The sequence below is a fragment of the Sordaria macrospora genome, chromosome 1 (assembly GCF_033870435.1).
Source record: "Sordaria macrospora chromosome 1, complete sequence".
In the NCBI taxonomy this organism is placed as follows: domain Eukaryota; kingdom Fungi; phylum Ascomycota; class Sordariomycetes; order Sordariales; family Sordariaceae; genus Sordaria; species Sordaria macrospora.
The window spans coordinates 7,927,370-7,953,072 of NC_089371.1; the positions used below are offsets into that span (position 1 = coordinate 7,927,370).

Here is a 25,703-nt window from a genome sequence, read left to right on the forward strand (position 1 = left end):
TGCCGAAAAGTTTACATAACTACACCATCACTTCCCTTTCCTTCTTCATCGGGGTCGGAGTATCATAGTTCACCCCGCACTCGCAACATTACCCCCCTACCTATTCCATCCGCATGGACGGCATTCGCACGATTCCGCCGCTGCCTAACAGAAGTGTAACGATGCCTTTCTTTTGAGCGTCCAAGTCACTCTCTCAAAGTAACTCTCGCCGCTTACAAGTTCCCATTTCCATTTGTCTAGTCCTCTCTTGTCCCTTATGATGTACACGTATACCGCTTTAGATCAGCACCTGCAGATATCCCACACTCCAACAACAAGCCTAGTCTCATGATCTCTTCTTCACTGTACACTAGGTAGGTATAACTCCCACCTCCTCTCCCACCTCCTCTCCCGCACTCATTCCACGTCCCAACATCGATCTCCGTAATAGTTTAGTAAGGGGGACTAGGGAGTACTGGGTCTAGGCTAGGTCGTACTACATAACTACTACACACAGACAGACCACAGAGCAGTGTCATTCATACATATCCCACAGTCCCGGAATTACAACATCAAGGACCACTCTTATGACCCCAAAGTATACGAGACCCTTGCACCGAACACTGTAACGTAGATTCAAGGCCAACCGCCAACGTGCTGCCGCTGTGCGGCACGTTTGGTTGAGTAAACCCGGTACCGAACCGTTCCAAGTCCGACAAAGGGGTTTGCGGGATGAGGGGTAGGAATTCAGAAATATGGGCTCACGATATTTATGGGGATATATATATATATATATGAATAGATGAAGATATCCTCCTTAGTTGCTTCCATATTTCTCTTGTTCCTTGATAAGTTGATGATCTGATCTGGTACAACCTTCAACAAACCCAACACATCGCAGCAAGTATCTACCTACAGGTAGATAACACTCAGTCAAGATGGCGACAACTACGAACACGAAGGGGCACATAAACGGAGATGGCCCCAAAACCTTTTCGAACTTCACACTTAAAGACATACCGGTGGAAAATCTCAGACCGTTGAGGGTGGTTGTCATTGGCGCTGGGTATAGTGGGATTGGAGCAGCGATTAGGTGAGCTAGAACTACCTCCTCACTCTACCTACCTCTACCTCTCCGCTGCTTCCAATCAGGTTGATGAAGTTTTGCTTTTGCAACACCACAAAAAGAGACTACTAACAAGTATTTTATAAATGTGTTGTGATTGTGAAGAATACCAGAGAAACTACGAAATGTCGAACTAGTGGTTTATGAGAAATACGAAGGAATTGGGGGGACATGGTGGGTGAACACGTATCCAGGTACGTATGTAACAACTGAACCTCAAGATACATACCCAGAAAGAAAGCAGAACAGAACAAACCCCCAACATCGGATGATGGTGAACTGACAATTAATCAAATCCAACCAAACCAAAAGGCATCGCCTGCGACATCCCCTCCCACTCCTACCAATTCTCCTTCGCGCCCAACCCGAACTGGTCCAACCTGTACGCTCCCGGCCACGAGATCCAGAAATACCTGCAAGACGTAGCCAAGAGATTCGGAGCGACGAGGTTCATCAAGTTGTCGCATCAAGTGGAGGAGTGTGTGTGGCATGATGGGGAGAAGAAATGGTTAGTCAATCAATTACTCAATACCCAGAATACTATCCTACCTCCCTCTGAGCTGGATAATTAGTTAGTTACTTATGCTGACAGTTAGTCACCTGGGACCCAAAAAAAAAGGCATATCAAAGTCAAGAACCTACTCACCGGAGAAATATTCACCGATTCGGCACACGTGCTCATCACAGCCCGTGACCAGCTTAGCGAGCCGAGATGGCCGGATATTGCGGGGATTGACAAGTTTGAGGGAAAGAAGATGCATTCGGGGGCTTGGGATAAGAGGTGAGGAAATCGTCTCACTAAATTTTGAAGGCAGAGTTGGAAACGGTACTGTGTGCTGACTGAAAATACACAGCTACGACCTGCGCAACAAGAAGATCGCTGTTGTAGGCAACGGCTCCAGTGCCATCCAGATCGTTCCCAAGCTTCAGGAACTCGAAGGAACGACGCTTTCGTGCTTCATGCGATCGCCGACCTGGATCTCGTCGGCGTTTGGGGATAGTACCATGGAAGATCTGAGGTTGGATCCTAAAGTGACTGAGTGTGAGTTTCCATCCTATTCAAACCACGCCGTCGTTCATACCTTCGATCAGCCAAGTAGTGTACTAACAACCCAAACAGTCACCGAAGAACAAAAGGTCCTCTTCCGGTCCGACCCCTCCGCTCTCCTCAAGTTCCGCAAAGCCTTTGAAGACTTCGGCACCTCCCTTCACAACTCCACCATGGCCGGCCACCCGACGACCATCCAGGGCCAAGCCTTCTTCAAGGCAGACATGGAATCCAAGCTCTCGGCGCGTCCCGACCTGCTTGCAAAGATCATCCCCGCTTTTGCACCGGGTTGCCGCCGCCTCACGCCAGGAAAGGGATACCTTGAAGCCCTCCAACAACCCAACGTGACAGCGATCCACGATCCGATCTCGCACATCACTGCCACCGGCATCGCCCTTACTACTACCACCACCACTACCACCACAGAAGACAAACAAAAGCAAGTAGAAGTAGATGCAGACGTGATCGTCTTCGCCACGGGCTTCCAAGCCTGCACCTCGCCCCCCTTTCCCATCGTGGGGCGCAACGGCCTCACGCTGTCCTCGCGCTGGTCTTCACACCCGGAATCTTACCTCGCCGTGGCCGTCGACGGGTTTCCCAACTACCTGATGCTGTTCGGGCCCAACACGACCATCGGGTTCGGCAGCTTGAACCGGATCCTGGAGGCGCAGGTGGACTACGTCGTTTCAGTCATCCGCAAGTTGCAAAAGGAGGATTACGCGTCCATGGAGCCCAAGCCTGAAAGGGTGAAAGATTTTGTGCAGTTCGTGGATGCGTATTTCAAGGATACCGTGCATCTGGATAAATGCAAGAGTTGGTATCGGAGCCAGGGGGGAGTGGGGGATAGGATCGTGGCGCTGTGGCCGGGGAGTACACAGCATGCTGTTGAGACGTTCAGGAGTCCGAGGTGGGAGGATTGGGTTTATGAGAGTGTGGAGGACACGGAGAGCGGGAGTGGAAGTAGGAATGGGTTGGGGTGGTTGGGAAATGGGTGGAGCTTGACGCAGACGGAGGGCGATCCGAGTTGGTATTTAAATCTGGAGGAGATTGAGTTTCCGTGGGAGAGGAGGCCGGAGGAGAATCCAAAGTATAAGTCAAGGCCGTGGTCGCATTGAGGGGGATGGTAGTAGGGGCTGTCTAATTAAATAATAGAGTCAGCTAAGGGTTATTATCATCACTTACATTGGGCCTGTAGCCACTTTGTGGTCTAGCCCAAGTATATACAACAGGCACAAGACCAAGTCCGCCAGAGAGACCGAGACCGAGTAGAATGATTAGGATAGTGATTAATATTGTCGTCTGTATTGGATAGCTGTAAGTGGTCATCTTCGGCCGCCTTTGCCGATAGACTGCTGCCATGAGGAATTTTCAAGTAAAGGCACCGCAACTTGATACACAAACCGCTGAATAAGCTCCTTAAGCGCCAGTCTTGAACGTCCTTCCACTTGCTGTCTTCTTCTCCTTTTCTTCGGTATCGGGCCTGGCTCTCCGGAGAACCTGGAGGAAGTCGGCGGTGCGTTTCCGCATACGCGAGTGGATATAAGCCTGGGACGACATGTCAGAAGGGGATCTCTGCCCACCACATCCCCCAATGCACTTACCTTGGAGGCCTTGATGTGATAATGGAAGTAGTCACGGAAGGTCTGAATGTGGGAAATAACATCGGGCATCCGCTGGGGAGTGAGATGGCGAGGGAACAACACTGCTACTGTTAGTCAAGCCTAGAGACAGCTTCATGGTATGGGGCGGCATACCAAAAGTGACATAACCAATCTCGCCTGTACCGGTATTCTTGACCCCGGGAACATTCTGGAGCTCGAGGGGAGGATCGTTACGGAACAGAACCTGGGGAGCGTTCTGGATGGCTCTGCGCCGGGCATCGACGAATTCCTGGATAAAGACCTTGCCGAATACTCTGTCCGTTTCTTCCCTAAAGATGGTGCTGAATATGACGGTCACACGGTCGTGGCTGGCCTTGACGTAGATAGCCTCCTCTTCTCGGTAGTGAATAGCCTTGACCTCTCCACCCTCCCGGACACCCTGTGGCGCCTCCTCGGATGTAAACTTGGAAGCTTCCTCCCTCAGGGCGTAGTGTTCCTGGTAGGCCTGCTCGAAGGGTGCGGCCATGGCATTGCGCTTCAGCAGGGCAATCTTCATGACGAGGGCATCGCGAGCCTCCTGTTCGGCGGGGAGGTTCTCGAGGTCGACCTGGATGGAGAAGTCATAGCCGGCTTCGGGAGGGACAACAAGGTCGCCATATTCGCGGTTGAGGACCTGCTCAGCGCCGTAGCGAACAAGGTCCTTGAAGCATCGGATTTGGAGGGAGACGAGGATCTTGGTCTTGGATTCGGGGGTGGAGATGTGGAAGACGACGCCGTCAAAGTCGGAGACAGTCTGGTCGATGTTGACGGGGGAAGCTCTGGAAATGCGCGGTGACGACGGCGGTCGGTAGCGTCAGCGCAAGAGTTCAGGGGCGGCGGACAGGTGCGCACTGCGCCATGGTCAAAACATACCCAGGAGCGAAACGCTCGGTGAGCACCGCCTGGATCAGGACGTTCTGGTAGTCGAGGAGCAACATGGTGCCTGCAATTCCTTGTGCAGTGTATATAGGTATCCGGCGCCGTCGAGATGTTGAAGCCGGGTCCGGTCAGTTGCGTGTTGGTTCAAGTGTCGGGGGTGGGGCCGTGATAGGTAGGTAGCTGACGGGAGCTGTTAGAGCGGTCACCTTAGCACGGGCGGGCAGTGCTACAGGTCAGGTCCTCTCGCTTCGGGGCGACATGGAAGGCTGGCTGGCTGACGTTGCTGGCTCCAGGCTTCAGCACTTTGGCTCCACTCTGGCTCCGGGAGACATGCCGCCAAGCCTGAAAACTGCCCCGCAGAACCCGTCCAGGCCGTGAGACGATGCGGCGGACCGGGGGGCCACTTTCAGACAGGGGCCGGGCCAGCCACAGCGGACAGACTGGTAGTCGACTGGGCGGCAGGCAGTGGCTGATGAATGGAACGAACCAAGTTCTTATCTTATCGCTTGCCGGCGGGCAACGCCAAAAAAAAAGTTCAGGGACGGCAACCCACTAACTGCAGCGGCGACACTACGATTGTGATAGTGGACATTGAATCCTCAGAGACCTTGCGCATGTTATTTTGGACCAGCATCTTGTACCAGTACTAGGCTGTCCAATTGTCGCAAATATGGTCAAATCATACCTGTAAGTTTTCCAAATCGTTGTCTCGCCTGATGACATCTCTAATACACATGGATCCAACAGCAAGTTCGAGCCCTCCAAGTCCTTCGGCGTCGTCGCAACCAGCTCCTCGAATCTCGTCTGGACCTCCTCCAAGGAAAAGTCTGGCACCGGCGCCGGCCAGGCCATTGTCGCCGCCAACAATGAGGTTCTAACCTGGGATATCAAGAAGGGCGAGCTCCTCAACCGCTGGAAGGACGAGAACTGCAAGGCCCAAGTCACCGCCATCGCCCAGAGTAAGACCGACCCCGACGTATATGCCGTCGGCTACGAGGACGGCAGCATCAGGCTGTGGGATAGCAAGATCTCCACCGTCATCGTCAGCTTCAATGGACACAAGTCGGCAATCACACAACTGGCCTTCGACAAGTCCGGAGTGCGCCTGGCCAGTGGCGCAAAGGATACAGATGTAATCGTTTGGGATTTGGTCGCCGAAGTCGGCCAGTACAAGCTACGAGGACACAAGGATCAGATCACAGGACTGCGGTTTATCGAGCCCGAGCCGACAATACCCGAGGGCGGCGACGACGAAGAGCAGGCCATGGTCCTGGACAACGACGCGACAGAAGGTTTCCTCTTGACGACCGGCAAGGATGCGCTCATCAAGCTCTGGGATCTCTCATCACGGCATTGTATCGAGACCCATGTGGCACAGAACAGCGGCGAGTGCTGGGCGCTCGGTGTTTCGCCTGACCTGAGCGGGTGCGTCACAGCGGGTAACGACGGCGAGATGAGGGTATGGGCTTTGGATGTAGCAGGACTCGCTTCGTCAGCACGCAAGGTCGATCTCTCGCAAGCAATCAACTTCCTCCACGACCGCGGCACACTACACCGTTCGAGCAAAGAAAGGGCCGCCGAGGTCATCTTCCACCCCCGTCGCGACTATTTTGCGGTACATGGCGTCGAGAAGTCTGTCGAGATTTGGAGGATACGAAACGAATCCGAAATCAAGAAGAGCTTGGCAAGGAAGCGCAGAAGAAGAAGGGAGCTGGCTGCGAAGAAGGGCAAGAAGGAGGCGGAGGCGGAAGAGGAGGACGACAAGGCCGACGATATCTCAAAAGCAGACATCTCCGACGTCTTTGTGCAGCACGTCATCGTTCGTACAACAGGCAAGGTTCGGTCGGTTGCTTGGGCCCTCAGTCAAGGAACCAAGGACCTCCAGCTCCTTGTTGGTGGCACAAACAACCTGCTCGAGACATATACGATTGTTGGAAAGGACAAGCTCAAGTCCAAGGGTGATGCGCCAGACTACAACAAAGCCCTTGCGGTAGAGCTTCCCGGACACCGAACAGACATTCGTGCCCTCTCCATCAGCTCAGACGACAAGATGCTGGCTTCGGCAGCGAACGGCTCGCTCAAGATCTGGAACATCAAGACCAACACATGCATCAGGACATTTGAGTGCGGCTACGCTCTCTGCTGTTCCTTCCTGCCCGGCGACAAGGTCGTTGTGGTTGGAACCAAGGAGGGCGAGCTTCAGCTTTACGATGTGGCTTCGGCATCTCTATTAGAGAGCGTCAATGCCCATGAGGGCCATGCTATCTGGTCACTACAAGTCCACCCCGACGGCAAGTCCGTTGTGTCTGGTGGTGCTGACAAGACGGCCAAATTCTGGGACTTCAAGATCGTTCAGGAACAAGTTCTTGGCACCTCAAGAACAACCCCTAAGCTCAAGCTTGTCCAGTCCAAGATTCTCAAGGTATCGGACGATATCCTGAGTCTAACGTTCTCCCCCGACGCGAAGCTGCTTGCCGTCGCTCTTCTCGACAGCACCGTCAAGGTCTTCTTCGTCGACTCCCTCAAGCTTTACCTCAACCTTTACGGCCACAAGCTGCCCGTCCTCAGCATGGACATCTCCTACGACAACAAGCTTATCGTCACAAGTTCCGCCGACAAGAATATCAGAATCTGGGGTCTCGATTTCGGTGACTGCCACAAGGCTCTCTTCGGTCACCAGGACTCCATCCTCCAAGTCGCTTTCGTTCCTCACAATTCGGACGGCAACGGCCACCACTTCTTCAGTGCCTCCAAGGACCGCACCATCAAGTACTGGGATGCCGACAAGTTCGAGCAGATCCAGAGAATCGACGGCCATCACGGCGAGATCTGGGCCATTGCCGTCGCCCACAGCGGCCAGTTCCTCATCAGTGCCAGTCACGACAAGAGCATCCGCGTATGGGAGGAGACGGACGAGCAGATCTTCCTCGAGGAAGAGCGTGAGAAGGAGATCGAAGAGCTGTACGAGAGTACGCTCACCACCTCGCTCGAGCAAGACCCCGACGCCGCGGACGAGAACCGCGAAGTCGGTGCCGCGTCCAAGCAGACGGTCGAGACGCTCATGGCCGGTGAGCGAATCGCCGAGGCGCTCGAGCTCGGCATGGCCGACCTCAACGCCATCAAGGAGTGGGAGGAGGCCAAGCAGCAGAACCCCAACGTGGCGCCGCCGCAGCGCAACGTGCTCTTCATGGCGCTCGGCAACATCAGCGCCGAGCAGCACGTCATGAATGTGCTGCAGAAGATCAAGGCGTCTGCCCTGCACGACGCCCTGCTCGTTCTGCCCTTCGCCACCGTTCCCATGCTCTTCACCTTCCTCAACATCTTTGCCATGCGCTCCATGAACATCCCGCTTACTTGCCGCATCCTGTTCTTCATGCTCAAGACCCACCACAAGCAGATCGTGGCGAGCAAGACGATGCGCGCCATGTTGGATGGCATCCGCACCAACTTGCGTGGCGCCCTCAAGCGCCAGAAGGACGAGATGGGATACAACATTGCGGCGCTCAAGGTCGTGGGCATGCAGTTGCAGCATAAGAGCGTGAAGGATTATGTTGATGAGAAGTGGGAGGAGGAGAACGAGGAGAATAAGGCGATCAAGAAGCGTGCTTTTGTGCATGTTTCTTAAGTCCTGAATCGTCGGTGTTGATAAACGTAAGCGTCATCAAGATGGGCGGCGGACAGAGGAAGGGTATTGTAGGCAGAAGGAGTAGATGGCTCTGAAATCTGTGCAGCACATACATAACATACATACCATGTCTGACATAGAGAAGAGAAGGGGTGGACGGGTGTTGATGCCACTCCTCTCGTATGGTAAAATAGGGCAACTTTTCTCATCTTCGGAGTTGGAATTTAGTTAAAACGGCATTTGCATATTTCTTCATTCCCTATGATCTCCCGCATTGCATTCTCTAATTTCTGCTAATATCAGTTCCGTCTTCGTGTTGGAGCAACCTATCGTCCATCACCCTTTTCCCTCCCATTGTCATCCCCATCCTCCGTCTTCTCCTCAAAAACCACCTCTGGCCGTCCTCAACCTAAATATAACCCCCCTCCTTCCCTTCCATCCCATCCCTCAAATTACCTCCAAACCCTCACAATCTGCAACTTCTCCCAACCCGCCTGCTTCCCACTAGTCCCCACCGTCTCCGCCTTCCATCCCTCGCCCTCTCCCATCCCCTCCCCCTCACCAGCACTCGTACCAGCACCCATAGCTCGAATCCTCCCCTTAACCTCCTCGGGCTTATTCTGCGCACAAAGCAAAATATACGCCACCCCGCGCGCGCTCAACACCCTTGGCAACGCCTCAATTAGTCTATCCGTGGTCTCCATCCCATCTTTCCCCCCCGCATACGTCAGCTCCAACAAATGCGAGTCCTCTTCAAACGTCGTTTTCTCTCTCAACTCCTGCAGCGGCGCGGCCGGAGGCGACGGGAGCTCGGGGGTCGGGACGTAAGGCGGGTTAAACACCAATACGTCCACCGACCCGCCGCGAAGGGGGGTGACAAGATCGCCTTGGATTGGTGATGTCCAATGTCCCGAGGTGGAAGTGTTTTCAGTGATAGCTTTGCGCACGGTGAGGTCGGTGGCGGCGCAAGCAAATGGGGATACATCAATTGCGGTTGTGAGCACGTGAGGGGTGCCGAAGATGGTGGAGGCGTGGGCGGTTAGGAAGGCGATTACTACGCCGGAGCCCGGGCCGACTTCGAGGATTAAAGGGGCGCCGGGGTTGGGGGAGGAGGGGGAAGAAGGGGTGGGAGAAGAAAAACGGGATGAGAGAAAGGCGGTTTCGGAGGGGGACGAAAGCGTGTCGAGTAGCAGGAAGGAGTCCTCGGCTGGCTCGTAGACGCGGTTGTAGGGCACGTGGGAGGTGTCGGGTGTTGGGAGCATGGTGGCGGCGTTTGGTGGGTGTATTCCTTATGTGATTGTTGATGTTGGTTGGTTGGTTAAATAGGTGACCGGTAGAGGTATTGTTCTTCTTGACCGAAATATGTTTCGCAGAAGGTTCAAGAATTGAAACAATCAGATGTCGATGTTTGGCGACAACAACGTTGAGGATTGCTTCAATTTTTGACCAGTTTAGGTAAGGTAGGTCGTTTTGCACCGCTGACTGAAAGAATCAGAATTTTTCACGCAGTTCCCTTTTAGTTTCGGATAAATGCTCGCTTGGCCTTGGCACGTGATAAGAGTTGTGTGCGTGTGTGAAAGTAAAGACGGAAAGAACGACCAGCCGAGTAAGTCACTCTCTTCACAAGGCATCATGAAAAGAAAAAGAATACTTGCGTCAATATTATTAAACCTGAATTTGCAAAAGGACTCGGCATTTTATCGTCGACTCGTAAAACCAATGTAATTCCGATTCAAACAACACATCCTAGCCCAAACCACTATCTCCAAGCTCCTCAACCTCACTCACAACTTACATCCTTCTTCACCTTCTTCACGTTCTTCACCTTCTTAACCCACACCCTTCTCCTCCAGTCATACTCCCACACCTTATTCTCTCTACATACCTTACACGGAACCGGCGCATTGTCATTTGGATAAGGTGGTACCATTACCAGACCCGGTAAGACTTTGGAGATGATGGAGGCGCCCAGGCTCAGGCTCGGAACAACCTGCTCATAAGTTCTGCCTTTATGGGAGGTGTGTCCGCAGAGGAAGGTAATGGGGACTTCTCCTCCTCGGTGTGGGGTGGCGATGGCGATGGCGTATGTGTCGGGGGCGGACATCTTGCTGAAAGTCGGGACTCGGGAGAAGGAAAGATGTGGTGGATTCTTGATAGTGTGTGGTTCTGGTGTTGTTAACTGCATGCAGTGGGTATACCGAGGAGGGAAGGGTTGATCGGGTCTATGGAAGATTTATATTGGTATTGGAGCCCGAAGGTGTGGTTTACTTATGCGGAAGTGGAATCGGTGGAAGAAATGCAAACTGTAATGATGCAAAACTATCTGTTGAAGCGAGGAGTGACCAACAGAAATCTACCAGATGGTTCCCAAATGTTGATCAGGTTTGGGGTTTTGATGATACTGAAACTCCTGAAAACAGAACATCACGTTTTACCTAGCACTGATATGATCACAGACCTACTGATGACACCAAACAACCCCTCTAGATATGCCTCAAGATTTTCCTACGAACTGAACTGAGCCATCGTACTCCTGTCTTGAGCGGCCTCGGTCCCTTCGACTTCCATCTGTTTGCCTGTCTAGGTCTTGGTCGTGAAAGCAGTAAGTTTCATGATGCATGCATGCATCATGATGCGCATTAGTTTGCCCTCGTTGGCCATTATCAAACCGCTGTTCTATTCATACTTCATAGCTATACAACTCATTCTCCTTCCATCATCACCCTAGAGCTCCATTCATCACATAGTAGTAGCCTGCGACACCGCCCCCTCCTCCCCTTCCTCCTCCTCATCATGAATCGGGCTCTCTGTATCGTCAATAGCCGTGTCATCCTTATCATCGTCCAACCCGCCCGTAAGTTTCCTTAGCATGAGCTCTATCCTCCTCGTACTCTGCTCCAAAGCCTCCAGCCTCGCGGTGATAGCGCTCATCTCGTCACTCTCGCTCAACACGCCCTGCAACTCCGCCCTCAGGCCTGGGAACGGGGCGATGCTGTCGCGACGACTAGGTGGCTGTTTCTTGTTCGTGTTTGTGTCTTTGGCCAGTGGCTTGGGAAGTGCTTCCACCGTGTTTCCACGAACGAACTGTCGTCGGATCAAATGTTTCGTGAGGTAGTCGTCGGCGGCGATTTGCTCAAGCACGGAATCCGGTGGCGGGACTTCGAAAACGGTCTCTATGTCGCTGTGCACGGTGATGCGCCACTTGTTCCAGAAGCGCACGCCTTTGCCTTTGGTACGTCGGGGGTTCGAGGAGGAGGTGGAAGAGGAGCATGAGTTGACTGATGGCCTCTCTGCTGGTGTTTCTGCTGGCGAGGTGATAGGGGGTAGAACGCGACGCTCGACCAGGGCGATCACGAGCAGGAGAGGAAGATTAAGGAATCGCACGCTCGCGACGTGAATTTTGTGGAACCAGCGCGGGGTAACGAACCATTTGAGGGGGATGAGGACGAAGACGGCGAGTATGTTGAAGGGGGGTTGGTAAGCGAATATGGCGTCGCCTTTGACTCCTTCAAGGGTCAGCACGGCATGGCGGAACTGGATTTCGGCGGTTGCGTTGCTGACGATGGTGCTGAAGGTGTTTGAAAGCATCGACACAAGGATAGTGAGGAATAGTGTGTTGCCGAGGAAGGCGAACATGACCATTAGGGCTGGTCCTAGATATTTGTGGAAGTCGATCTAATCTTGTGTTAGACTACATCCCAGACCATGTAGGCATAAGAGGGAGAGACCTACCGAATGGTGGATGCCCGATCCATCGAGCCCGAACCAAATGTAAATCATCCATTTACTGATTGTCCTATAGAGGAGTTAGTGAATGATAAGAACAGTGGCCCGAAACGAGACTTACACCCAAGAGAACTGATGGTTTCCAAGCCAAACAAGGGACAACAGGAATCCGAAGAAACACCTATGAAGATGTTAGCACATGAGAACGGTAACATTACAAGCACAACAGCTTACCAGCCAGCTAGCACAGTAAGTAGAGAAAAGTCGGCCATCATGGACCGAAGGGACAGGAAAAGAATGTTGTCGGAGAGCAAATTGAACGCCAAGCGAGGAATAAGCACCGGTGCGCCCATAGCCAGCACGTCAAGAGCTTGTTGTCCTAGCTCCTGGTCATGAGTTTGCCATCCGTATACACGCAGGATAAGGTAGACCCAGTAGATGGAAGCGAACGTGACATCGAGGAACGACCACAAATTTTGAGTGTACACATGCCTGTGGACGAGTTAATGGGACGTCTCTTTTTTTGAAGGAGCGACGAAGAAGTGTTTACGTACCAGCCATGTTCAAGGATTGTTGCAAACTGATCGAGTACCCAGCCGAAGGCATACACCGTGAAGCAGACTTCCAGTGTGGTTACACGACCTGCCTCTCTTTCGGACATGAATGCAAGATAGAGCGCCAGAAGGATGATGAACTGGATGATTTCCAAGATATTCCGCGTCCTCGGTACGATCAGACGGTACTGATTCAACAAAGGCGCATCCCTAGGGTCATACAAAGATATTGGCTTCTGCTTGTATCGATCAGGGATCAGGTCCAGGAAACTGGAAGGACTGTAGATAACCCGTCCCTCATAGATGGCGTCCACACTACTCTTATGTCAGCCCTCATGCCCACTGAGTCCGTAAGACTTCGTTCTCATAACTTACATTTTCTGGCATGATGTCGAGCTCAAAAAGATCTTAGCCTCACTCAAGATGGCCACCTCAAGAGCAGGCAGCGTTTTATGCCATGCGGTCGGGGCATGTACCTCCTGACGAATCTCTGGCGGGGCATTCTGGAACGGCTCAAAGCCAGCAATAAGAATCTGCGCCAGCACCAACAGACCTTCTGGGCCCTCGTAATGCTCATTGTATCTCCGGAGGATACGGGTGGCTATTAGTTCACATAGCATGGCGCGTGTGTAGTTGACATTTTGCCGATTGTTGAGATGAGACTGCTCGTTCAGGAACTGCGCGCGGTTGACCAGCAAGCAATAGACTATCGAGATGTCGTCTTGCTCATAGAACTTGTCCACCAGTGGCCGGACGACGGATATGTTGATGCGGACATCGCGGAGTTGATCCAGGCTCAGATAGTCCTCCACCACCGAGATGATATCCCGACGGATCCGATGGATGTTGGTGTAAACTGGTAGTTGGGTGTGGTTGTCCCAACAAGTGTATGCTTGGCCGTCAAGTGAGTGAAATTGGTGGCCATCTTGAGTTCCGGTTGTCGTTGTCCGTCGAGGCAGAAGAGGTCTTCTTTCTTCCAGATCGGGTTCCTGGATGCGGAGCGCGCGCTGGTGTCGACGGCCCGACTGATCCCCCATCACCATGCCTTTTCCCGGCCAGTCGTTTTAGCGTTCGATATCAAGGACAGGACCGGTCTGATGTCCACAACTGATATTTTAGACGAAAGTGAGTTTCGGTCCTTTGTTCTTCTCTTCAAGATAGTTTGGAGGAGTCGGTCGAGTCAGGCGATGCTTAATCAGATGAACGTTTCATCTAATGGCAGTCGTCTAGGTGATCTGCACCAAATGAGACCGGTGGTAGTTTGTTTTTGCGACGAAAGTAAATCAATAAAGTTGGTTGCGCGGAGGAGGCAAAGGGGGTGCTTATGATACGCGGCTTGCATAAAACGACGCCTTAGGAATATGTGGTACAATGTGAGACACGGGGCAGACGGGGTCGACGATGACTTGAATGAAGGATGATTAAAGTGTAGAAAAGATAAAGTTGTAAGTACCCTCGCGTCTTTATCGTGAGGGTCCTGGGACATCCATGAAAGAGAGCGGCTCCATCAAATGACGATGAAACAAGACCGGTTGGTTCCACCCATTCACAAGCGACGGACGGCAGGGCGAGACTCCAGACATGGAAGCTTGCCGAGCTTGGGACATGCACCCCACATCCAAGCTTGAACATCCAGAGCCTCAAAGCCTCGATTGGTGCGTATCGGGGTTCTTATCTGTTAGGCGCTGGTGGCTTCAAACAGCGGGCACTGGGTGCTTATCGGCTATGTACTTAACAAAGGAATGTGGGGTGTACACTCAAAACCCCATTAAGCTGCTATCATTCAAGCTCGCCAGCAGCTTTCGTCATACAAGCAACGAAATAGCTTCAAGCCCCTCCTCACCTTCGTAGGATATTTGCCTTTGCCAATTCAAACAGATGCTGTTCATAGTAACATCTGTCAAACTGGGGAACATGTAGTCAAGTAGTACATCCGATTGAAACTCGTCAAGGTAACATGGAGGAAGTTCCACGTTCTTGAGAGGACCGGTGCGAGCTGACCTGCTGAAGCCTACAACGCTCCTCCCCAAAGCGGAGAAAGGTCTGGGCCAGCACCGCTTTGTACATCGCAACACTCAAATGGCAAGTCCCAAGGTGTACCAAAGCTTTTATTGTATCGAAGCGTTCGCATATCACTTGTACCCATGTCTAAGGTGACGGAGGTGCAGCTTGGATGAGATGACTTACACAACCCACCGTATTTTCAGAGTATCCCCTTCCATATCAGTTTACAGCAGAACTGTTGATCCGAACTGGAAACCTCCTGTGGCATTTTCGACAGCGCGTTGGTCGAGCAGAGCCATTGATGGTGGCCACAAAGAAGATCCGGCACTTTCGCATCCACGTAACTCAGGCAATAGAAACAACCGTTCCTCCAAGTCCCGGCTTGCCCAGTTTGATGACCCCCAAAACTGCCAGTTTCCAGAGCCAAGACTTCCTGCAACGTGAAGCCGCACCGCCCAGAGAAAAAAATCCATGAGGCAACTCGGGAGGCATATCGAATTTCATAAATGCGTAAAAGGTCGAGTAGGGCCGATAGAGACGAAGAAGTTGTATTGCCTATTTCACACGGTCTTTGACGGACACTGATACAAAGGGGACCTCGCTTGCAAGTCTAACGGATAGTGTACTTAAGCCTTGGCAGAGGCAACGATCTCTGTATATGCATGTCAGTATGTTTTCAATGAATTTCCACATGTTCGGGGATGTGAGAAAAACGTACTCTCAACGTCAGCAACGGACTGGTCAAGGATCTGCTTGAGGACCTTGGGGTTCTCGAGCTCCTTCTGGACCTTGGCGATAACGCTCTGGGCGAGCTCCTTCTGCTGGCGCTGCTTGACCTGGCCCTCGTAGCGGACCCAGGAGTCGAGGACAGTCTTGGCCTCGGCGGCGAGAGCGGTGCGCTGCTCGAGCTCATAGGCCTCAGCCTCAAGCTTGGCGGTTTCCTATTAAAGGCCATGTCAGCCTCTTTTCTTTTGCCATGGTTCCCCCATCCACCCTTATATCCTATGGCGTCCTCCTATCCATCTGCAAAACCCCCTGCATCATACGGGGTCCCAATCCCCAACTCCGAATTCCCATCCTGGTAGCGCCTACCTTGGAAACAGCAAAGAGAGTCTTGGTGTAGTCGATGACACTAGACATCTGCTGGACGTCCTGGATACGGGTCTTGACGGCCTGAGTGTGGTCGGCACGGGCAGAGTTCAAGATGTTCTTGATCTTGTCGGACTGCTCATCGGCCCACTTCTTGTAGAGGGGACCACCGAACTTGATGAGACCACCCCAGACGGAGAGCAAGCAGAAGGCGACGACGGTCTCCTCGTTCATGACATAGTACTCGTTGGAGATGGCGTAGATGGAGAGACCGGCGGCGGAGGAGAGGATGGCGGTCTTGGACATGAGGTTGCTGCCGGGAAGGGAGTCGATGATGGACTGGGCCTTGGTCTTGGGGTCCTCGGCGGGGAGGCCGGACGAGTAGCGGGGGCTAGCGACGGTGCTGAGCGCGGGGAGGACGCGGGGGACGACGCTGGGCCGGAGGCGGGCAGCCCCTAAGGAATTGGATGCGCCCGGGTCAGCGACTGTCTCTGGGTTGTCTTTGCGCCCGACATGGCCGTCCGAGAGCTCAATCTACTCACCGACAGCAGTTCTGGCCAGACGCGACGCCATTGTGGATGAGGGGATGGACGTGGGGTGGCTGTTAGTGACGTTGCTGAGCAGCTTCAAGGTCGAATTGAGGTTTTAACGGAACGGGTTGACCCGGCACTTTACCGGAGTACCTGGATGTCACGTGGATCGATCTCGAGCCTGAGAGCTTCGTTCAGCAAAGACGCTGGAAAAGTTTCAATCAGCGCCAGTCGAAGAGCGGGAAAAAGGCCCCACCTTGGCGCCAAGAAGTCTTCAATGTCACCTCCAGCTCGCGACTGCCAAAGAAGGACTTTGACATTGGAGACGCCCCACTTAAATTTTGCTTGAGAACGACGGCCCTTTCCTTCCTCGAGTCGTCGACTTGCTCATTTTCTGGTCCATTCAACCACACATTGTCGCCAAAATGCCTTCAACAGTACAAGACAAGGCCGTAAAGTCGTTCATCAAGCGCAAACGCTCCGAAAGCGGCGAACCCATCAAGAAGCGCAAAAAGTCCGAGGCCGGCGACGAGAAGGAAGACATCGCATCGCAAATCCAGAACCTCGAATCCCAAATCAACGAGTCCAGGAAGCACTACAACAACATCGCTACCCTTATCGAATATGCCGAGAAGCAGAATGAAGACCCCAAGACCGCCATTTCCGCCGCCGAGGCTCTGTGCCGCGTGTTTGTCCGTCTTCTCGCCTCGGGCAGTTTGGTGAAGAAAAAGGATGCTTCGGAGAAGGACGCCACTGTCGCAAAATGGCTTCGGGATCGCCTGACGGACCACCACAAGGCTCTTGTCGCCATGTTCAAGAGTACCATGCATGCTACCCAGGCTCTTGTTTTGGCCATGGCTTTGTTGAAGGCGGAGGCCCAGTACCTGGAGGGCAAGGACGAGGCCGTCTTCCCGTGGCCTCTCTTCAATGCCATCATCAGTGCGCTCCTCACGTCACCGGTTGAGGAGGTGCGTGATGAGTTCTGCGACAAGTTTATCGACGAGTACGATGACATCAGGTTTTACACTTTCGAGGGAATTAAGTACGTGGCATCAGTTGGACCCGAATTACCCATTGTAGCAAGTTGCTAACAAATTTGTGTAGGGACTTCCTCACAGAACGCCAGTCGGTCGATGAAGAGCTACAAAACACCGTTTTCGATTTCCTCCTCAAGATGGAGGATGTTCCAGAGTCATCCGAAGACCTCGAGGACTTCTACATCGAGCAACCCAGCAAGAAGAAGCACCCACTACGATCTCTGTCACAGCATAAGAAGAGGGCACAGGAAGCCTGGCTGGCTCTATTCAACCTGGGTCTGAGCAAGGAGCAGAGAAAGAAGGTTTTGGACGTCATGGCATCCTCGATTGCCCCATGGTTCATCAAGCCCGAGCTCCTCATGGACTTCCTTACTGACTGCTACAACACTGGCGGCTCCATCTCCCTCCTGGCCCTCTCGGGTGTTTTCTACCTGATCCAGGAACGCAACCTCGACTACCCATCTTTCTACCAGAAGCTTTATTCCCTGCTGGATACCGACATTCTCCACTCCAAGTATCGCTCACGCTTCTTCCGCCTCCTCGACACCTTCCTGGGCTCCTCCCATTTGCCCGCTGTCCTGGTGGCAAGCTTTATCAAGCGTCTGGCCCGTCTCGCCCTCAACGCACCACCAAGCGCCATTGTTGTCATTGTTCCATGGTTCTACAACCTTTTCAAGAAGCATCCTCTGACTACATTCATGATGCACCGTGTGCCGCGCACTAAGGAGGAAAAGGATTTGATCGAGACAGAAGGTGTTCTTGACCCTTTCCTCCCTGATGAGCAGGATCCTATGGAGACACACGCTATTGACAGTTGTCTGTGGGAGATTGTCCAGTTGCAGTCGCATTACCATCCCAACGTTGCAACTATCGCCAAGATCATCTCTGAGCAGTTCACAAAACAGTCTTACAACCTGGAGGATTTCCTGGACCACTCTTATGGCAGTGTAAGTGAACCACTATTGATCGTATAATACAGCACATGGCTAACATGAACCCACAGCTTATCGACGCGGAGATGTCCAAGGAAGTCAAGAAGGCTCCGGTCATCGAGTTTATGATCCCAAAGCATATCTTCACCAAGGCCGATCCCGGCACAGAGCAGATCGACAGCCCGCTAGTCAGTCTATGGGATTTTGGTTCCTCGTAATCCATCCGTCTTTCAGATGTCGCACCCATAGTCTACGACTCCCCTACCCAGTCGCAGCCCGGATCGTCCACGTTGAGCATTCCGCATGTCAGTGACAGCCTCTGCCTCCCACCGTTATTCTCAACACAGCACGTGGTAAACACATAAGGTTTCGGAAGCCAGTGGCCCTCTGCCAGAACGCGCGCGAACAAGGTTCAAATGCTCTCATCCGAAACACTGCCAGGGTCTACCCCGGACCTGGTTACCAGAGCCACAAGATCGCCATCGAGGTGGTTGCGGAGAAAAGATGAGGGCCGAATATAGAAAGATTGCGGCGATCATCGAGAAAAATACTCTTGGTTACCTCGATTGCGCTTCTATCCACAACCGTGAACCCTAGGGACTTTTCCCTCTTCCCGCCCCCAAGTCGCACGCTCAACCACCCAGATTTCGCCCTCTTCCGCCTTCCTTCCCCCCTTTCGTGGTACCAGCGGCCGGTTGCTCGGCGGGAACTCTCTTGTTCTGTGGTGTTTCTGTGGGACGTCATACATGGTCACCGTCATACTTGATCACAACACCAGGCCAGGCAGGGCGCCGATGAGGACAGGACAGAACAGAACAAAACAGAACAGGACAGGACAGGACAAGAGAGGTGGTAGCATGGTCTGTCTCATTTGTGTGCTCTGGTTCGTGAATGACCCCATACTTTTTCAGGATGGGGAGGGGCCCATGGGGCTGCTGACTGGCTCGGCTCACTTCTTTCTATTTCTTTGGCATCCTCCGGGGCTTCCTTTCCAGCTTCGTGCCATGCTTATACCCACCATACCGGATAGTGTTTTTGGATCACATGGACTAGAGGTGTCAAATCATGATAGATACTAGAACTAAATCCACGAATGAGCAAACAAACCTCCAGTGGCGATTGAGGGAATGGCCTGGCCGGCTGGTTGGCTTCGTTGTGACCGGTGAGCTGGACTTCTTGTCTTAAGAGTGAAGCGAAATCGGAAGACTATCCATCACGTCCGTTCGCTTCCGTTGGTTAGTTCTTTTTGTGCGGACCTCCGTTATGTCTGTGAATCTGTGTCTCTACGTCTGTGTTGCCAGTGACAGGCAGAGGCAATGACCGGGTGACAGAACAGATACCTACCATACAACATGTTTTCCAGACCCCTAGGTATGTAGCCAAAATCCAGTAACACCCCTTCCTACATACCTAGCTAGTACTTTCTCTTGAAGAAACTCCGGAATCATATCAGTATACACATATACACTACGTGGTACTCCGATCAAGGGTCCTGTGGCAAAAAAACCCTTGAAGCAAATAGCAGTGTAAGAGCGAAGGTATGAGATGACTGGCCTGGCGTGGTCTGGCCTCCACAGTGCCTCCATTCAGGCTCAGGGTCCGCTTGGCAAAAGATCCTCCCCCTTTTCTGCTCCCTAGCAGGACTGCAGTTCTAGTATGTACACTATGCTAGTGGGCAAGACGTATCGAATTATTTGAGAGCTATTTAAATTTGTCAGATCGTCAAAAGATCTATGCCTTCGTACCCAAAATTGCGCCGGCGCTTACTCCAGGCTTCGTGTCCGGGCTCATCTGTCCGGAGCTTTCGTCCGCCGATCAGAATACATTGGCAGACCTGGTTGGTCGATTCGGCATAGGTAGGGAAGGTAGTTACATTTACTTTGGTAGACACCCACGATACCTGTCTGTACATGCTCCTCTGTATGAGCCGCTACCTTCCTCTGGCTCCCTACACTCCTTATGGTAGTGCTAATGTACACTACGCCTTTCTTTGCTTCTGTTGCCTCTGTCAGACGGATGTGGACATACACTAGAAAATACAAGACATAGTCCTACAGCGTCTGGACTGGTTATGTACGGACCCCTGTGTACCTATTCAGATAATGGCTGCCCGGTTGACAGGACTTCGTGCTTACCTTACGGGGGTGATTTCGTTCAAACACCGGACCTGGACATCTTCTTTCTTCGTTTCGGGAATTAGTCCAGCGCTATAGCACTTACTCTGCTTTTATTAGCTGGGATGGTTGATGAAAATTGGGTACCTACCACGCTGGTGGCCTATAGTACCTTCCATGTCTGTCTGATTATCAAAGTTCTAGGTTCTAAGGAAGAAGCGACCTGAACCTGTCCTTTCTTGAGCAGGTGAAAGAAAGACTGACGGCGTTCGTTCCGAATTTTGGGTCCATATCTATTACCCCATGGGTTTCCACCCCCCTCCAATCTTCTACACCTACCTACACGTACATTGCTTTGTGTGGGTCATAGAATGTAGGTTTGTACACTTTTGATATCCCATCCATGAATCCATTCCGTTGATATCCCAGACATCCATTCAATCCAGTCCAAATCCACTTTAGTTCGTCAGACTTTCGGTCAGGGTTTTTGATCTACACACGTACATAGGGAGCTACAGATCTCAACGCTGATCGATCTACTAGTTCTAGTGGGTGGTATCGTATATAAATTGCGTTTGATCATCAATTCGCAACATGATGTATCTGTTCCGCGCGGAAGCATATTTATCGAAGGTTGATACTGACCTTGCTTGGCGAAAAGGAGCCGCAAGTCACAACGGCCAAAAACAGTGATGTCGTCAATAGCTCCATGGATTTTACTCCCGATACTTTACTTTTGTTCTCTTGAACCGACATGATCCGATCTAGAGCTGGTATATCCCTTGATCGTCTCTTGGCTCCTCCGTTTGTGTCATCCAGTAGATGGGCTTTCTCCTACCTACCAATCACTGACTCACCTCACTTTGTTGGGTGAGTTTGTCTACCCAGACTAGCCTACAAAGTCCCTACATACATTAGAAGTCTTAGGTTATTGCTCACTCTAGCGTAGAACAAAATTCTGTTAATGGATGTCCGCTCCGTACACTGCGGGACTCGGACAGTGAGTACATTAGGTCTTGTTTCATAATTGAGCTCATCGGCACCACAGGATATTTAAGTACACTAGAGTGTATGGTACCTGGCACCATCTTTACTTACCTACCTAGAGGTAGTCTTGTTCGGCTTGCTTACCTTACCCAAGGTGAGTTCAGATGCGATGTTTCTTTCTTATAATCTTGTAAGGTATATCGGTCAATTAGCAGTTCGACTTTCTGATCATGAGTCCTTACAGAAACATTATCATATGATCAGAAGAAAAGAAAAAGACGAGAGTCAACCAAGAAGAACGAGATGTGAACAGAACTGTCTCATCGTAAACCAGAAACAACAAATTGCTTTCCGCTTCCTCTCCCCATAGCCCAAAGGAGCTAGATATTGGTATCGGGCATCTTCAACTGACCTGCTCGAACTTCGAACCTGGCGATAGCCTGAACTTCAACAGGCCCGGAGAAACAAGAAAGCGAAACAAGAGATAATACATGTACCGGGACAAAATAACGGTTTAAAAGATGAATAGGTGGCTAATGCATACCACCCACCATAACAAGAGTAACACTTGAGAGACTCTAATCGGTTTGACAATAATAAAAAATAAGAGCACTAGACTCGTCCCAGAGGAGTGGTTCCAAGACTTCATCTTTGAGTCGATAAAACACAGACCGCCTTTCAAAAGAGCGATCATCTGCTGCTGTCTTTTTTTTGACTCTTGTTCATTGAGGTTAGGATGGATGCTAAATGGGATGCTGGGATGCTGAGGTATGGGATATGGAGTATGGGATGATCATGGGGAGAGTAGGTATGGATGTTTCTGTAATAAGCATGAAAAGGAATTGACGAAAACAAAAGATCCAAACATGGACTTGAAAAACTTCCTTGTACGTTCCGCTCCGTTGATAATCGGCCCCCTTGTCCATATTCCATGCCCACGTCGTTCCAGTCCGCTGCCCAGGCGTTCGCCCACTGGCCGCCGTTGCCGCCGCCGCCGCCGCCAGGGCCGGGGTCCGGTTGAGGCTTGTTTCGTTTCGTTTCGTTTTGTGTTGTTTCGTCGTTCCGTAGATCGTGCGACCTTGCGAGCGAGCGTGCACCCCGGCCTGCCCCGCGGGATATCCCAACTCGGCCTAGCCCACCTTAGCTTCACCTTGTTCGAACGCGGTTTCCGGTTGCAGCAGTTCCAGACAAGCCTTGTGAGCTGACCTGGCTGGTTGATTGACCTTGTCACATTGCAAGATCGTCAACCAGGTCCAGGGAGCCCGGTTCCGGTAGGATATGGCCCCAGTTCGCCTGAACGGAGCGGAACGCGGACAACGAAATCAGAACCGATCGGGGACCAGGCAAGAAAGCCGGCCGCTCGTTCATTCAGTTCGCTCGGTCGTTCGTCCAACCGTTACCTTGCATACCAAAACCCCTCCTTCTCGAAAAATTGAACGCTACCGTACGGATATAAGACTGAAAAGCTACAAACCAGTGTAGTATAGAGAGAAAAGAAGCAAAAACAAGGATTCAGATCCCAATCACTTCGTTCGGTACCATCCTTTCCTCTTTACATCTCCTTCGTAGGCGCGCACTTGCGTGGGAGATAGACGCCGCAACACACAACCAGGGAGCTAGCTAGGTTCGCTAGGCTCGCCAGACTCACCAGGTAAGGGCTTGTCCTGCTTTGGGTCTAGATCCAAGAACTCACAAGCCCCAAAAGGTTCATGGTTCATGGGTATGCAACACGGGGCCGTTCAAGTGATGTGATGTTTTTCTTGTTGTCGATTCCTCGCTTGGCGGTTGACCTTTTGCGGTGTAGGTATAAGTGAACCATCCAAACGAGGCTCACGTGGTTGAAGAAGAATCATCAAACTCTGCGGAGCTTACTTAATTCTTTGGAGATGTCGAGGTTGCGGCATCCATGACCTCGATCATGATACACGGCAGTAATAGCTTCGTGAATAGTAGAGCCATGAGCAGGAGCGTCATCCCGTATGCAGGTCCGGAATTCTCGGAGCAAGGAAAGGCTTGGAGAGCATCGGAGTTTTTCCTTGGTTTCGTGGAATCGACCTCTCCTGGTGTTCTTTCTCCATTACTGGGTTGCTGTTACGAGAAGGACGGCACGGTGAACCGTGATTCTGCTGTATACCGGAGTACGATGGGAGCCGGTACGAACCGGAGAATGATGCTCGGTATCTTGCCCCCTCCCGCCCCGTACGAAGAGAGGGGGTCGCCGGAAATCCGCGAACTTCGTTCGTCCAAGGGAAGAGCAGCAGATCGACGGTGTCCGAGTCGCGCAAGAATCCATGGAGGACAACCCCACGTAACTACTCCATCCTGACCCGCAAACTGTCGATACGGAGGTAGCACTTGCTTTCTGATATCTCCATCTCCATCTCCAGATATCCTTCCTTTCGTGCTCAGCGTCATCTCCGAATTTTTGCTCAACAAATGCAAAGCAGATGCGAGATTTTCCCATCTCACATGCTGCGTAGCAGTACATGATACAACCAAGACAAGGAGATGGGGGTTTGCCCACCTTTTCTGGGGCGTACAGTACTGTGTAGACAAATGCAATGTCTCCGGTAGTGGATATGCTTCCCGCAGGAGGCACCGTCCGGAGACCCTTTTGGTCCCAGACCGTCTCCGCTCACCGCTTGAATCCACAAGCCGATCCGGATGGACCCACCCATCAAAACAAACCTCCCGTCCCCCCTCATGACCGCAGGGTTTGCACGAAAGATGTCGGGACTGACAATGAAAGTACGATCGTACGAATGATAGAACCTGGGAATGCGCCATGAAACAATTCCACATACCTTCCAAGCGTCCCGACAGATGATCGTTGACATAAACCGGAACCGAGCCGCGCCGGGGAAGAACCACTTCCGAACTGTTAACGGCTCGTCAAGATCTTTCCGCGGCATGACCTCTTGTTCTGTTTCTCCTCCTCAACCCCGAACGCGCTCCGAAGAAAGGCTTTTCCATGTCGTCTCACCACTCACCTGACAATGAGCCGACCGAGAGCTCGAACATGCCCCACATCTGCAACGGTCCCGGCGACACAGCAGTTTTTACACCACTCTTTAGTTGCAGTTAATGGTCTTACGCCCATGCTCTGCTCGCTGCATCTCCAATGTCTTCTGCATGTTGCACACAGTCGGTCTTAACGCTGCCGCTAGCCGGTAGCTCAAACGCGAGCACTAACGGCGAAAAAAAAGAGACCACCCCTCTTTGCTCCGCTGATGAGGATCTTGTGGGCGAGCTAGGAGTTGGAGAAATCATCCTGGCTGTGCGTAGGTACTCCGTACCTAGGGCTTGCCGTCACTGGTCGTTCACGTAAGCGCAATGCACCAGACACCAGACCAGCCCAGACGAGATGCAGTTCTGGCCGGCGGGCCAAGATCAAAATAGACTGATCCGGAGTTCCGGGACGCGATCAAGGTGAAGGATGTTGTGCTGCACCACACACAATCACGGACGTACTGTCCTCTATCTCAGAGCCCCAGCAGCTCTACGGTAAAGATACCGGCAACTGACTGCTCATATGCCCGTTCAAGACCATCTTCAGCATGTCTTGGGAGCGAGTCAGTGAATTGTATCCTTGGCTTTGACTGCAGAGAGCTTGCGCAAGTGTTGGCGGTGGATATCCATCAGTGAGACCCGGAAGCGGATGGGTTTCGTTAAACAGACGCCTATGAACCGATATCAAACGGTTACCGTGAACCTTTTGGGAAAACACCTCGCCGAAAAGAATTGTATGATACTCCGGTTCCCCAGTGTAAACCCCATCGTTTTGTTAAGCAACCGGGGGATCGAGGGGGTTGCTGCCTGAGCGTGGAGCTGGGAAGAAAAAAAATGTTTCAGATTCATGATATGCAAGGAAAAAGAGGGCCGGTAAGTCATTGTTTGCATGGTTGCCACGGAAAAACAACGACGGCCACCCCGATGAGACAAAAGAGAGCGGGGTGAGAAGGTGATGGCACCCCGCACATCGTCGAGATGACTGCCATCTGATTGTAATGATAAGGAGATCTCAAAGTCCTTGAAGGCAGACCTCGGTTGACGGCCCAAAAATTTGTGACAATAAGCGAGAGAGCCGCCTGAGAATCCGAGACTGATGCACAAGAACAACACGCATCCAGAAGTGGTAACGTCACTAGACTCGCCAAGAGTGTGTGGATATGTTCGATAACGACGGACAAAAGGTCGTAACAGGAGGTTTGCGCCGTTAGGCTAGATATTTGGAGTTCTGGGTCCGATATGGTCGCGACCGCCCAGATCGATATCCAGCTCGGAACAAGCTAAAGAGGTCGCATATAGGACCCTAGTTTTGCGCGATGTTGAGCCTCTAGCCATTGACCAAGAGACTGCACGCCGGGGCTCGTTCGGTACTAGCTGGAGGGTGAAAAAAGAGAAAGCCTCTAATAGGATGAAAAATAGATGTG

The 25,703-nt window shown here is 52.1% G+C and overlaps 8 protein-coding genes across 8 annotated transcripts; 3 read left to right on the plus strand and 5 right to left on the minus strand.

Annotated features, from left to right (window-relative positions):
• The first annotated feature begins 812 nt into the window (after positions 1–812).
• Positions 813–3,294, plus strand: SMAC4_00431 (uncharacterized protein). The gene is made up of 6 exons (XM_003351836.2): positions 813–1,072; positions 1,211–1,299; positions 1,418–1,613; positions 1,725–1,886; positions 1,960–2,147; positions 2,226–3,294. The coding sequence occupies exons 1-6, from the start codon at positions 918–920 to the stop codon at positions 3,266–3,268; spliced, it is 1,833 nt and encodes a 610-aa protein (XP_003351884.1). The 5' UTR covers positions 813–917; the 3' UTR covers positions 3,269–3,294.
• A 104-nt stretch (positions 3,295–3,398) lies between these two features.
• On the minus strand, positions 3,399–5,141 carry SMAC4_00432 (uncharacterized protein). Its single transcript, XM_003351837.2, has 4 exons — positions 4,667–5,141; positions 3,908–4,572; positions 3,755–3,855; positions 3,399–3,698 (listed from the first exon to the last, which is right to left on the minus strand). Exons 1-4 carry the CDS (start codon positions 4,729–4,731, stop codon positions 3,570–3,572), a joined length of 960 nt encoding a protein of 319 aa, XP_003351885.1. The 5' UTR covers positions 4,732–5,141; the 3' UTR covers positions 3,399–3,569.
• An 87-nt stretch (positions 5,142–5,228) lies between these two features.
• Positions 5,229–8,297, plus strand: SMAC4_00433 (uncharacterized protein; the record flags this gene model as incomplete). The annotated part of the gene is made up of 2 exons (XM_003351838.2): positions 5,229–5,359; positions 5,420–8,297. The coding sequence occupies exons 1-2, from the start codon at positions 5,343–5,345 to the stop codon at positions 8,295–8,297; spliced, it is 2,895 nt and encodes a 964-aa protein (XP_003351886.2). The 5' UTR covers positions 5,229–5,342.
• A 452-nt stretch (positions 8,298–8,749) lies between these two features.
• On the minus strand, positions 8,750–9,559 carry SMAC4_00434 (uncharacterized protein; the record flags this gene model as incomplete). The annotated part of the gene is made up of 1 exon (XM_066089430.1): positions 8,750–9,559. The coding sequence occupies one exon, from the start codon at positions 9,557–9,559 to the stop codon at positions 8,750–8,752; it is 810 nt and encodes a 269-aa protein (XP_065945873.1).
• A 518-nt stretch (positions 9,560–10,077) lies between these two features.
• On the minus strand, positions 10,078–10,401 carry SMAC4_00435 (uncharacterized protein; the record flags this gene model as incomplete). Its single annotated transcript, XM_003351840.2, has 1 exon — positions 10,078–10,401. The coding sequence occupies one exon, from the start codon at positions 10,399–10,401 to the stop codon at positions 10,078–10,080; it is 324 nt and encodes a 107-aa protein (XP_003351888.2).
• A 455-nt stretch (positions 10,402–10,856) lies between these two features.
• Positions 10,857–14,300, minus strand: SMAC4_00436 (uncharacterized protein). Its single transcript, XM_024655497.2, has 6 exons — positions 12,953–14,300; positions 12,578–12,892; positions 12,258–12,515; positions 12,145–12,204; positions 12,030–12,093; positions 10,857–11,972 (listed from the first exon to the last, which is right to left on the minus strand). Exons 1-6 carry the CDS (start codon positions 13,618–13,620, stop codon positions 11,037–11,039), a joined length of 2,301 nt encoding a protein of 766 aa, XP_024511017.1. The 5' UTR covers positions 13,621–14,300; the 3' UTR covers positions 10,857–11,036.
• A 374-nt stretch (positions 14,301–14,674) lies between these two features.
• Positions 14,675–16,285, minus strand: SMAC4_00437 (uncharacterized protein). The gene is made up of 4 exons (XM_003351842.2): positions 16,213–16,285; positions 15,674–16,125; positions 15,300–15,522; positions 14,675–15,233 (listed from the first exon to the last, which is right to left on the minus strand). The coding sequence occupies exons 1-4, from the start codon at positions 16,241–16,243 to the stop codon at positions 15,208–15,210; spliced, it is 732 nt and encodes a 243-aa protein (XP_003351890.1). The 5' UTR covers positions 16,244–16,285; the 3' UTR covers positions 14,675–15,207.
• Positions 16,286–16,552: 267 nt separating this feature from the next.
• SMAC4_00438 (uncharacterized protein) lies at positions 16,553–19,294 on the plus strand. Its single transcript, XM_003351843.2, has 3 exons — positions 16,553–17,242; positions 17,305–18,184; positions 18,241–19,294. The coding sequence occupies exons 1-3, from the start codon at positions 16,626–16,628 to the stop codon at positions 18,385–18,387; spliced, it is 1,644 nt and encodes a 547-aa protein (XP_003351891.1). The 5' UTR covers positions 16,553–16,625; the 3' UTR covers positions 18,388–19,294.
• The last annotated feature ends 6,409 nt before the right edge of the window (positions 19,295–25,703 follow it).